Source organism: Zonotrichia albicollis, chromosome 12 (assembly GCF_047830755.1).
Source record: "Zonotrichia albicollis isolate bZonAlb1 chromosome 12, bZonAlb1.hap1, whole genome shotgun sequence".
Lineage (NCBI taxonomy): Eukaryota > Metazoa > Chordata > Aves > Passeriformes > Passerellidae > Zonotrichia > Zonotrichia albicollis.
The window spans coordinates 14,843,011-14,855,857 of record NC_133830.1 but is presented as its reverse complement, the minus strand read 5'-3'; the positions used below and the strand labels follow the sequence as shown (position 1 = coordinate 14,855,857).

At 40.9% G+C, this 12,847-nt stretch overlaps 2 protein-coding genes across 7 annotated transcripts in view; both read right to left on the bottom strand.

Moving 5' to 3' along the window:
• The window catches only part of STAB1 (stabilin 1), a 52,417-nt gene extending 49,032 nt beyond the window's left edge, over nt 1–3,385 (bottom strand). The window contains exons 1-3 of one of the 5 annotated variants that reach the window (XM_074549984.1): nt 3,314–3,385; nt 2,269–2,304; nt 1,061–1,196 (exon numbers count right to left, since the gene is read on the bottom strand). In XM_074549984.1, coding sequence (XP_074406085.1) covers nt 1,061–1,141 — 81 coding nt within the window. In that variant the 5' untranslated portion in view covers nt 1,142–1,196; nt 2,269–2,304; nt 3,314–3,385. Of the gene's footprint in view, nt 1–1,060; nt 1,385–2,196; nt 2,216–2,268; nt 2,305–3,313 lie in introns of those variants that run through there. The other 4 variants (XM_074549985.1, XM_074549986.1, XR_012582251.1 and 1 more) reach the window with 4 other exon arrangements.
• Nucleotides 3,386–9,279: 5,894 nt separating this feature from the next.
• Nucleotides 9,280–12,847, bottom strand: part of NISCH (nischarin) — a 29,541-nt gene continuing 25,973 nt past the window's right edge. For both annotated transcript variants that reach the window (XM_005485498.4, XM_074549981.1), the window contains 4 exons: nt 12,355–12,508; nt 11,682–11,810; nt 11,159–11,320; nt 9,280–10,676 (listed from right to left, as the gene is read on the bottom strand). In XM_005485498.4, coding sequence (XP_005485555.4) covers nt 10,048–10,676; nt 11,159–11,320; nt 11,682–11,810; nt 12,355–12,508 — 1,074 coding nt within the window. In that variant the 3' untranslated portion in view covers nt 9,280–10,047. The remainder of the gene's footprint in view (nt 10,677–11,158; nt 11,321–11,681; nt 11,811–12,354; nt 12,509–12,847) is intronic.

The window sequence follows — 12,847 nt, the reverse complement described above, 5'->3', positions numbered from 1 at the left end:
CCATGCCTCTGGACACAACCTGAAATCATCTGCCTGGAACCCACATCTCCAGACAGGTGAAATCCACCCCTAGAAACACTTCATGTTTGTGCTCAAGTCACCATCATGATCCTACAAGCCTTCCTAGCATTCGTTTATGGCCCTTTCATGAAAGAGTCTATACAGAAGCTTCCACCCAAAGGTCTGACACTGAAGCACCTTTCCAGTCTTCTGGCTTTTTCTAAATCAAGTCCTTAAGACTCACAGTTGTGTCCATTCCCCACAAGGCCCTGCTGTGTCATTCAAGACAAGACAATCCTTCACAGGGTGTTCCCCCTGCCCAGGGAACTTCCAAATGCCCCCCACACTCTGGGCTTAGCAGCCAGTTCACTCCTCCAACAGCAGGACACGAGGAAGGGGATGGCAGGAGACAATATAAAGTGAATTAGTGTGAATTCCAGCCCACAGGAACTGGGCTGCCTCACCACAGAGTCTAGAGAACAGATCTACAAAGGTATCACACATTCTCCTAAGTGCTGCTGCTAAACACAAGAACAGAGGGGAAGGAATCAAAAGAAAATCAACAAAATTGAAATAAAATGGAAAGTATTCAACAATCCTTACTGAGGAGCTTTTGGGAAATATACTTGAAACAAACTGTTGCAAAGGGACAAATTGACGAGAACTGTAAAAGTTATTTTTAAGTAAAATTCTCCTGGGAAACTTATGGATCTGTCCTGATGGATACAAAGTTCCTGTCCCACATATGGAAACTAGCAGAAGACAAAGATGCCGAGCATTTCCCTCTGATGTTGCTTCTTTCAAGTTCAGTGCTGAACACAAACATGAATTTAATCTGATTTAAAACTCAAGCAGCTCCCTTCAACCTTATTTTTAGTTCCTGAGCTTGGACTACAGAGAAGATACCTCACAGCCCTACAGTTTTTACTGATTTTATTCTGCACCTAACTAAATGTAAATGAAAAAAAAAGAGTTGTGGAGAGGACTATTTCCTAGCATGCTACCATCCAAATATGAAGAACTTTTCAATGACCATTTAAACAAAGACCCGCAGACTTACCTTCTGACTCTGGCAGTCAGCTGTGGGACTGAAGCATGCTGCTAAGAAGAAAAACAGCAATCCAGGAGGATGCATTTTCATGCTTTTACAGGCAGGACCCTTTACACAAAAGGGGTGGCGAGAGAGGCTGCAATTTCTGTAAGATAACACCGCCTACTAAGAATCAGATCCAAGACAAACCAGAGGTTAAAAGTAAACAGGGAGAGAGCATTTTTGCACTGTGCTTTTTGGCTGCAAAGCCTTCAGAAATGGATCTGCTACTTCTAGTGTAATTTCTGAATCAACATAAGCTTTTTCTTTCCATTCTTTTTTTAAATGCACAAGCAGAACTCCTTAGTAAAAGGTTTACTCAAAACAGGAACATCTACGGATTTCCTCTTACATATCAGTTCAAAACAGAAGGAAGGAAATCCTTAGTTTTCAACTAATTGGAATGAAAAGAGGTTAACTGTATGCTTAACAGAAGGCAAATGCAATGGGCAAACTTAAATACCATAAATTCATGAAGGGTAAGTTAATTTCCTTTTGCCACTGATGTGAATATGTCCGTAACACCTCAAGTGAAGGTAGAGCTGAGCACTGCCTATGCCAAAGTATTGCAAGAACAAAGCAATGTGAGTGACAGGCTGTGCTTCAGAACAGGAATGGAGCACATTTCATCAATCAATCAATCAAGCACTTTGGGCAGGCTTCGATATTTTTATTTTAAATAGTTGACTTCTCAGCAAGAAAAGCTGATGCTATGGCAGCAATGGCAAAATTTATAATTTCCAAATACTCTGCTGACAGCTTGATGAATCCAAGGAGCATTTCCATAGCACTCAGAACAGGAAAGTCCCAAAACAGGATTAAAAAAAATACACACTAACATGAGGTACAGTCTGCAATTTACATTCTCCTTTTGAATTTTACAAAGAATTGGTTATTGACAGATTTTCCATGTTCTTTGTCTCCCTGCCCTGCCAAGAGAGCCCATTATCCTGAGCAGTCTAAGGACTGCTTCTGTTAGCAACAAATCTCACTAAGCGATGAGGCACCTTCATATTTTCTAGCCATTAATAGCACATGAAGGTGCTTAAATGAAACCAGGACATGGAACCATTCTTGTGTTTACATAATAATGAGAGCATTAATACCTTTTTGCCCCTGCATCCCCCAAAGCCACACATGTTGTAACGCACGAGGCGCACAGGAAGCGCTGTACTTACTGCTGCCGTCAGCTGTGCTTCACTTCTGCCTTCATCCTACAGGGAAAGGCAGCATGATGAACAGCCAGCCCTGCTATATATCCTGCACTAACAGGAAGCAGATAAGGCACAACCATCCACTGCAACCCATGTGAGCAGCACCAGCCCACAGCTCAACCCAACAGCTCAGCCCCCTTGTCCTGCCACAGGACAACTGCAGCCCTGGGACTGTCACTGCCCAGCTGGTGCCACCCTGTCAGGGTCAGAGGGCTCACACTGCTCTGGAAACTATTTGGTACCCTGAAGGTCTTCAAAATGAGGCAGAGGCATCATGGCTGAGCCACTTCTGGTGGGGTGGGAAAGTCACAAATGGGCAGTGGGGACACTCTTGTTTGAATGAGAGAATGAAAGCTGTACAGTGTTTTCTTGGCCTGCAGTCACGGCCCTGAGCTGGCCATGGAAACACAAGAATGAGGCTGCTCCTCTGCTCCATGCTGCCCCAGGAGAATGGTGAAGATTGTTGGGTTCTCCAAGAACTGGCTGGATGACACAGGGATTAAGTTTAAGCCAGCATCCACAAATAGCTGATAAGTTTTTAAGGTGAAAATAGCTCACCCAGGGGCACTGGAAGGTGCAATGGATTCTTTAATGGCTCAGTGCTGAAAATGGTACAGGGCAAGAAAAACACACCAAGACTAATTCCAGGGCTTTCCACTGCTGCTTATCATCACTGTATCTGACCTACTGCAGGGAAACCAGGAAGGGAGAGAAATGCTTGCTGAAATTCCTGTCTGAATTAAATAAATCAGATTCACAGCAACATCAAAAGGTTCACAGCCAGCTTCCTTATCTGACCTTACCTCAATTAAAGACTAGCAATACAAAAGCAATATACAGGCTAAAAATGCAAACAGTGAGTAGTGCCATTGTACAACAGCAAAGAATAAACTGAAAAATCAAAAGGTCATCTGTCATTAGACCCTGCTTTCCTGACCAAGCAGCATAAGCACTCTCTGTTTCAGCCACTGCCTATGAGCTGCTCTGAGAGAATGGAGACTTTGCTCACCACTGCTGCTGGAGCTGGAACACCAAAATCTGCAACACTTCTGGATCTTCATGATTCTGGAAATTAGTAAGAAGGTGAATCACTGACCACCTCTAAATTAATAGGTGGCCAAGAGCCATTAGTAATGTTCAGTGCACAGAAGCCAAAGTGCTCTCAGCAGCAGTTCCAGCTGGCAGTGTCATCAAAGATGGCAACACCAGCAGAGAAACAGCACAGGAAGCAAAAATGAGCCAAACAAACCCAAATTACTGTTCCACTCAGTAATCTGTTCTCTTCTCATAGATGGATTCCTCCTAGGCAGATAAATGTATTTTGTCATGGATGACATCTATAAAAACTTTATGCCTTAGAGGCAAAATGCATTGGGATCAATTTTTTGATTCCACTGTTTAGTCCAATACTCTTCAAAACTGTCAACAAATAAAAACCCCAGTTCCGTCACTCATTTCAATATTAGACCCACTCATGCACAGAGGCATCTCTACTAAGTATTTCAGACCCCAAAATCTCATAAAGCAAGATCCTGAGATTTGCCAGAGAGCCTTCGTCAAAAGAGAAAATTTAGGCAAGGCTTGTAAAGATCTAATGACAGAATACACAAACAGCCCTGTGCAGGCAGGGTAGGAGGATTTTGTTCACGTCCTAGTCAATGTTTGATTGAAATAGGATTGTACAAATCCAATTTTAAAGCATACAGTAGGAGTTGTCAACTGTCTGGCAGTGTGTTTATCTGTGAGGTTTCACACATGGATTTATTTGTTTTAGAAAGCATGGAGATTGACTTATCTGTCAAGTCTCTCTTGCCCGCATAACAGAAGGTGGCTGGTTTAGCAGAAGTCACAGACATGGGTCTCAGAAACATCTTCAAATTCTGGCCCTGACTTCTTCAAGATGACTGCTACAAAACACTTAAAATTTACCTTGTGGGCTCAGTCTCCCCCATCATCAGCAGATTGTTGGCAGCAGGAAAGCTCAGGATTTTTCTCTCTCAGGGAAAAATTCCCTCTCTTCTTATTTATGCATCAATGACAAGCTGAGTCCTCTAAAGCAACTTTTGTAAGACCTGGAATTTTTATTGTGTACACATTAACATTTAAAGTTGAGAATCTGCTGGTAAAAATTACTCAATCTGTTTCACAGAATAAGAAACCAAACCCCCACTTGGATAGAGGCAAAGGATAAGGCTGCAAACCCTCCCAGACTCCCTGCCTGCCTGTGCCACACACTGTGTTTTAAAATGCTGGGTCACCAGCTCTGTTCTGTGAAGTGTGTGCAGCTCTGCCCAGATTGGGCAATTTCCTGCTATTGAAATCTTTTGTATAGAAACTACAGAGCCAAGGCAAGTGATTTGCCATCCAGTCTACCTTGCCACACAGCTTCTCTGGGAACTGACCATTTGGTTACATCCACAGAGAGAAAAGGACTCTTGTTCTGCACTTCTGGCAAAGCTGGGAAAGGACATTAAGTCCCTTTGCTTGAGTTGTAAGGCTGTGAGTCTGAAAAGGATTAAGCAGGCCAAGCCAATAGTGGTTGTGTGTAGGAATGGGGCCAGCTGAACCATACTTACCCAACATACCCTCAGGGTCCTGGTGAAGATGCAAGGACACAACCCTAATTTTCCTTTCCTCTTGGCAAGTTGGAAGGAACTGGAATTTTTAAGGTTTGCTCATAAAAGCAAAAATCCTGCAAGGATTGCACAGAGAGACGAGTCTGTTTATCCTTCTCTTTCTCACACACACAGTAGTCCACTTCCAAGCAGACAAGTAGGGCTGCCTGAGCACAATGCTGTGGCACAATTCAGAAAGAAATTGTCATGGTTGCTCACATCCTGTTACTCCAAAACCTCTATGGGCACCAGTTCCAATGTCAGTAAATAAGTGCTTTAAGTCTGGCCTATCACTTTCTCTTGATTCTGAGTTTCTTTACATGTTCTGCTGCAGTGAAAGACAGCAACATTTTCCTGTCTCTTGGATTTAGTTTTGTACCTTTCCCATTTATTAATCTGGGATTGTACTGGAAAGTCAGACTCTAAACTCCCCACAGGTACCCAATATTAATTAGAATTCTGGGTAAAGCTCTTTGTTCCAATAGCTGAGCTATTGAAGCTCAGTACCTGCTGACAGGAGCACGCTGGCAGAGGCAGTGAGCTCTCCCATGAAGTGCTGCTGATTCTTCAGGCCCTGTTGTCTGTAAGGGACACAGAGGGCCTACAATGTGCTTGACTCAAGCTGTACCCAACAGTTTGCCAAGGTCAGCACTGATGGGAGTCAGAATCCTGCTAGCTCTGCATTTTCAGCAACTTCAGAGATGCCAGGGGTTCTTGTCATCCCCTCTCAGAGACCCTGAAGACTGAAGCTCAAGGGCTTGGTGCCCTCCTCAGCTACTCTGGCTACTGCTCTTCATGCACCTATTCAGGCAGATTTTTTCAGTGCTGGCCAGTCTTTCTGGATCTATTGGATGAATCTCCCATCCTCCCTTTTTCACATCAAATTTTAGCTTTCCAAGTTACTAAATGCCCTTTAAAATCAGGTGGGCATCAAGCTACAGAAGCTTGTGGTCTGCTCTGAGCCACAGCTTCCCTGCTTTTCCTCATGTGGCTGTTTTCTGCCTAAGATTTGGTGTGTTTGAAGATTACTACTGCACAAGTAAACTTTCTGATCAGAATGCAAGTAAGATGCAGCAGCACTTTGTGTTACACCAATTAAAAAACCCCAGTTCATTATCAGGACTGATAAGAACAAGAAGGTGAGGGGCTGATGGAAATCCATGACTGTGCAGCACATGCACAGCCAGGCAGAGCAGAGCTCTGTAAAGCAGCACAGGAATGGACACAGGACACACAGGATGCAGGTCACACTGTCATTTCTTCTTGCAGAGACAACAGTGCAGCCCAGGTCAGCACCTCATTTACTTTCCTTCCTGATGAAGTTCATTTACAATTTTTTAATTGTGATACAAGGGAAGTTTTAAAACCTTGATCCTTGGCAGATGACACTGAACAAAAATAATTGTTTGGGTCTTCCTAGGGTGGCAAAAATCTACATCAGCTGTAAAGCCAGAACCCAGAAGTTTGAGAGTTCAGGAGATACTTTCCTGACAAAGGTCCCCCCACCAGCCTCTGTGTGTTTCTGGTCATAACTTCAGCTACTCAGATATCGTATTAATGTTGAACAAGGGTTGGAAGCTGAAGACAATTTGAGGACAAAGGGTTACTAAAGAGGAATATGCCTGCAGGGCTTCGTAGTGCTCTTGCAAAAAAAGAGGTAGAAATCAAGACTACTCTATGTGAGCTCAGCTGTTGACAGTGACTTCATTCTGCAGAGCTTTCTGTAGAAACTAAATGTGGAAAGTTCTGGGAAATCTTTGTGAACTGAAGGAATCAGTTTAGTTTCAAGATAAGTGATTGTACATTTTCAAGAAAACCTCACTTAAGTTCCTGTATTTAAGAACAAAAGACTACATTAAAATTACACAATAAAGACAACAGGCTGGCACTGAAGAATGACAGTTTATGAAAATTTTCAGCTTAATATTGCACTTAAATGAACAGAAATGCACACCCACAAAGCACTGAATCCAGCAGGCTCTAACACAGAGCATCTCTCCTCCTCTGGATACTGGCTGGGAGAGTTTGAGCTGTTCAGGCTGGAACAAAAGCAGATCCAGGGAGACCTGGCTGCAGCAATATCAGGATTTAAAAGGTTTTTAATGAGAGACTTTTTACCACGGCAGACAGTGATCCAACCAGTGGAATGTTTTTTTAACTGAAGAGATTTAGATTAGATGTAAGGAAAACATCCTTCACAGAGAGGCCCTGGCACAGGTGGCCCAGAGATTCTGTGGCTGCCCCACCCCTGGAAGTGTCCAAGGCCAGGCTGGATGGGGCTCTTGGAAATTCAATCACAGGGGTGGCATCCCTACCCGTGGAAGGGGGGTTGGAATGAGATGATCTTGAAAGTCCATTGCAGAATCACAGAAATCATTCTGTGATTCTATGAAAGCACCAAGGGATCAGATATTTGGCAGCACGAAAAAGGGGGGATTTCTTGTTTGGGGTTTGGTTGAGCTGTCATTTCTAATTTTTTTTTTTCCGGGTAGAAATGGAAAAAGAGGTGAAGTATCAAGGAAAAGGCTTTGTATAGCCCACGCTCTACTTAGCAGAGAATAAAAGATTATTTATTGAAAAAATGCTCTAAAAATAAACAATTCTGATAGCATCACAAGTAAGATAGTTAATGAAAGAATCAAAACATACTGCAGTTGTACTGAACATTTCATTAATCTTGAAATGTGATCAATGCTTACCAAGATACAAAAGAGGAATTGCAGCTATTTCCTGGATTAATAATCTGTTCCAAAGGCACAGATTCTATGTTTTAAACAGCTGTGGACCTAAAAAGAATTTCAATTTTAACCAGAGATGTGTTTTTTTTCTACAATAAAATATGAAAAAGAGGCCTTACGTGCTCCAAGTATGTGACAAGCAGGGGGTTATCCCTGCTTACTCTAATACAAGATTCTCTGGTACCACTACTGCTTTAAAATACCTTTAGAACAGTTGGGTTTTACAAAAGATGCGTAAACAGAACTCATGTCTGTCTCAAGCACAGGGCACCCCCAGAACAGCCCTTACAAATAAGATGGAAGCAGGGCTGACTTATCCAGAAGCAATGACAAGTATAATCCTCATTGGAGAGACAGATCTGTCCATGCTGGCTCAAATCCCAGGTGGTTCCAGAGGAATCCTTACAGACTCCCTTTGTATTCACTTATAAATTCATTTGTAAATGATCTGTTCACTTGGTAAGTCCTCAAATGCTTTTGAAAATCAGACTGTTTAAGTTGCCACAGGCTCCTCAAGTGTTACCCTGGACAATTATCAGTAAGTGATTAACAGAGCTACTTCAGAAAGAACTAGTGAAGACCTAAGATTTCTTTTAATTACTTTATTCCTAGGATGTTAAACTTAGAAATTAGCTTTTTCTACCCAATGATAATTAAACTTAAATGAACATAAGCAACCTTGAGATTTCAGAGAATAGAAGAGCTCTAAAGTAGAGGAAAATTCAGTTTTCTCCAAAAACCTGCAGTACCTACCTTAACTGTTCAGTCTAAGCTTAAGGAGTTAGGCTTCCTCTGGCAAACTGGGAGCAGAGCTGCACTCCAGTTATGCTCCTCATCTCTGCTTGCTTTGGGAACTCCACTGCATCCTGCAATACAATTTGACTTTGGCTGCCTCAGTCTTTGTGATCCTTGCACTGACTGCAACACTCCTGGCTTCTGAAATCCAAAAAGCACAGCCAAGCTCTGCAACAGCATGGAAAAATACTCTGTGAAACCCACCAAATTCCTAATACCACTGTGGACTTGCCATTCTGGGAGAAAACTTAACTTGTTTGGACCAGGCCCTGAGGAACCTGTTTGAAGATTGCCCTGTTTAAAGTTGGATGTCCCAAGGTCTCTTCCAACCCAGATTTCTCGGTGTGTTTAAGGGGCACCAGTTTTAAGCATCATCAGCTACCAAATAAATATCAAAACTGTTCTTCCCTTATTCCCACTGAATATAGAACTTATAGATACATTCTTTTTCAATGTCAATATCTGTCTTCATAATAGTGAGTAGGGATTTTACAGTCATGGGGGATGCTAAAACTTGCTGGGCACAGTAACCATCAAGTTAAACACAACAGCTTAGAATGAAAATCCCTTATATCTCACAGATAAGCAAAAGTACTTGAAATAAATCCTCCAATTGTGTTTAGAGGCTGCAGATCCTCAGTTTCCATGACTCAGCTGTATTTCTGGACTAACAGTCTTGTAGGAGAATGAACTATTTTCTTCTTTCATCTTGCTGCACATTTCATACTTTACAATGCACTCTAGGAACAGAATGTGTGCTGCTGAACTGCCATATGGTATCGTGGAAACACAAGATATAAACTGGAATAAAGACAAGGCCAAAAGAAAACTGTCAAATTACACTTTATTTGTATTGACAAGATAGGCAAAAGAAAGACTTTGTGTTCAGAGATACAAACCCATTATTTGCTGACAAAATGCCAATATACCCACATTGGGTATTTCCACTTTCAAGACAATACTGAGGGGATCTTTACCAAGCAACTCTTTTATCCTTGGAGAAGGAAAATGAATGCCTGTGAAAATAGTTTCATATGAAAATTTGTTACCTGCTTGTGGCTCAAATTTTACTGTTAAGTTAATGATTGGCAGCAAATAATTACACTTGGCCTCAAAGAAAAACATATGTAAAACTGTAAGGTCATTAAATAATAAGCATTAGCAGCATACCCAAAATACTTCTTGTACAAAGAACATTGCACTTGAACATACACAAGCATTTACCCTTATTTACACATTAGAATTTGTATAGAACAGCAAGACTGATATATACAGAAAAATAGTGGAAACCTTAACAGCCCCAGACGACAGAATATCTAGTGTTGACTCCTTAAATTTTCCATACAGTTTCCCAGGATGTCTCATGTGGTTTTTTTCACTATATACTATTGCATAAAAATAGACTGTACAAGAAGGTCAGTCCCCAGTTAACACTTCAGAATATTTCTATGTACTATTACATGTTCACTGCACCAGGGAACAAAGGAGTCCAGGTCAGCTCCTCATGAAAACAAAGAGAACTTGACAGGTGCTATCTACTTACTCACTGTGCTTTACCTTGTAATACAGACTGAAATCACTTGGCTGGGCAGTAACTACCCAGTGAGCTCCAGAGGCAATTCCCTACCACACAGGATCTCCCACTGTCTTGCAAGCAATGAAATTAATTTCTCCCTGCTTTCTGCACTTGGGATAAAAACGTACCACTGGATCTCTCTGTTCCTGCTGCCCTCTTGTTTGGAATTTCCCTTTGGGACACTATCAGTTTCTCCAAAGTGATCCAGTGTTAAATTCTGCATCAGGTCCTGATTCTGAACATCATCAAACACAAATGTAAGGGCCTGTGGATATGTCTGATACCCCATGAGCACTCTGTCTAAATCCCGTATTCGTCTTCCATCTGCAAGCTGGTACTTGTCTCTCTTTGGTGGCTCCTTAGCAAATTCAGGTAGTGGGTAACTGATATAATCTTCATCAAAGAGGAACAAATCAGAGCTGGTCAAGATCAGTGTTTTAGGTTGAAGTGAACTAGTGTTCTGAGCAGATCCTTCAAAGTGATTTACTTGAAATGCCAACACATACAGAAGGATGTTGAGGGATGGAAGATTGGTCAAACCATCCATCTTCTCTGCCACTAGAAAAGCAAGGTCCCCAATTTCCTCTTCATTTGGATAAATAAATTTTACTCTGCTAGAGTGAATCAGTTCATAATTCTCCATTTTTCCTGCAAGAAACATACATTATTATATTTCTATTTAGTGCTATACAATTATTTCTTAATGTACTAGGATAAACAACAACCTGCTTGATAGCTGGCTGTAGCTGGAAGAATTTAAGTTTTGTATCTATTGATACATGTCTTTTGCTTAAAAACAATACTGAAACAATTGTACTTGGATTGCAGGCCTCTGCCAGAGCCCTTCTTGCATTACCAACACACTTTTCTGCAAATTTCTAACCATGTAAGTCCAGGGTGAATGCAAGAAGCCATCAGTAACTTCACTTGTGCAAGACTCTTACATACTTTTCACAACCCTGCTCACATAAGGCACATCTAAGATAATTAAATCAGGGAGTTTAGTTGAAGTATCAAATAGGAAATGACTGATGCATAAATGTCCCTCAAAAGAGTTTTTAATCAGTACAGTTTAGGTGAAGCCTAAAGTATGACGCCTAAATAAGTCATGGCACGTAGAAAAGACTCACCTGTGTTTTTACTCCCAAATTCAGAGTAGAAGTCCTTATCTACTGGTTCAGGTGAAGGAGTGCGTGCAAGCAGTGACAGGACTGCCATAAGCTGCTGGATGAAGGTGTGAGTGTTGTAACTGTCTCTTGTCAGGCAGGTGACAATGTGATCTGCAGAATGCCCTGAGGAGAACACAGAACATAATTCACTCACTGTGGCATTACCATTTCTTGAACCAACATGCAACTGTCATCAGAAAAGGTTTTAACGATGTTTTTCTCCTGAAAACATGCATTACTATTCAGAAATCTTTCAAATTCTTGAAAACAACAATGGATTCCTTACAAATCTCTCAAAAAAATAAATAATTTCTCTTCATTTAAAATACAATGTACACTTATGATTCAAATCTTGCTCTAGGTATCCAAGAAAAAGGAGAAACAGAAAACCTCTCTTCCATCTCACTAATAAAGACACGGATCCATCTAAAAAAGACTAGAACAAAATAGAACTGGAAAGGTTTAAAGCACAAGATGTACTCACCAGTAATTCGGAAGTATTGGTCAAACAGGCCAACATTTACTGACTGCAGGTCATTAAGTTTTAGCACAAAGCAGCAAGAGAGGTGGAAAGAACTGTTTTCACAGTCTGAGTTTTCTTTGTTCCAAAAATCTGTTAAAGAAGTACACATGACAAAAAGGTCAAAAGAAAAAGATTGCTCTTTCCATAAGCATAATTTTTATATTACAATCTAACACTTATCTCACACTTGAAGACAGAAACGAAGAAAAAACTGGGTACAGTGAGTAAACATTTCTCAAGCAAAATACAAGCAATTTTTATTAGGAGCATTTTAAAAAATAATTGTCCCATACCTGCTTTAAATCAGCACATGCACTAACTAATAACACACTTTAACTGAATGACCACCATGAGGTTCATTACCCTTCACTTTCCATTTTCATTATGAGAGGGACCATGAAATAACATCAGAGAACAGCATGGATAGCATGGCAGCTAAAAGGGTCTGTCTGAGAAGCAGCCATGACTCAAGACTCTGTTTTTATGAACATAAAAGCCTTATGCAAATACTGACCCCTTTAACTAGGAGGTCTAATTAAAAATATTGACCAAAATTAGTTCTTAGACTGAGGACAAACACAGAGAGAGGGATTACATTGGTAACATGATTAAAGGATCAAAGTAACTATTTTACCTGACTGGTGCTCATCTGCATGAATGAAAGAATCATCCAACACAAAGTAAATAGCTTTTGTTGAGAGAAGCACACAAGCCATCACTTCCACACTGGGAGTCTTGTAAAACAGAACTGAAGACCACATGAGGTGTCTCAACTCTTCATTTTCCACCTAAGATGTAAATTTTATTTCATAAACACATGAACTTTGATATTTCAGACAGTTTCATCACCTTAGAGGCAACTTTAGACCCCCAGAGAAAGAACTACAACATCTTAAGCATCTGAACATGCTCTGGTTAAAGAGAGGTAGTGGCAAATGAGGCCGCAATGGCAGCTACTGAAAATATCTTGTGTTTATGTAAGAAAATTATTTTTCAAGCAAATTATTCCTTGCTTTCTAACCAAAATTAGAAAAATACAGAAAAACATCTCATTTATAAGAAAGACTTTTTAGGGCAAGCACTGCAGGCAAAACTTTAATCACCAGCTGAGCAGTGGCCTCCCAAAC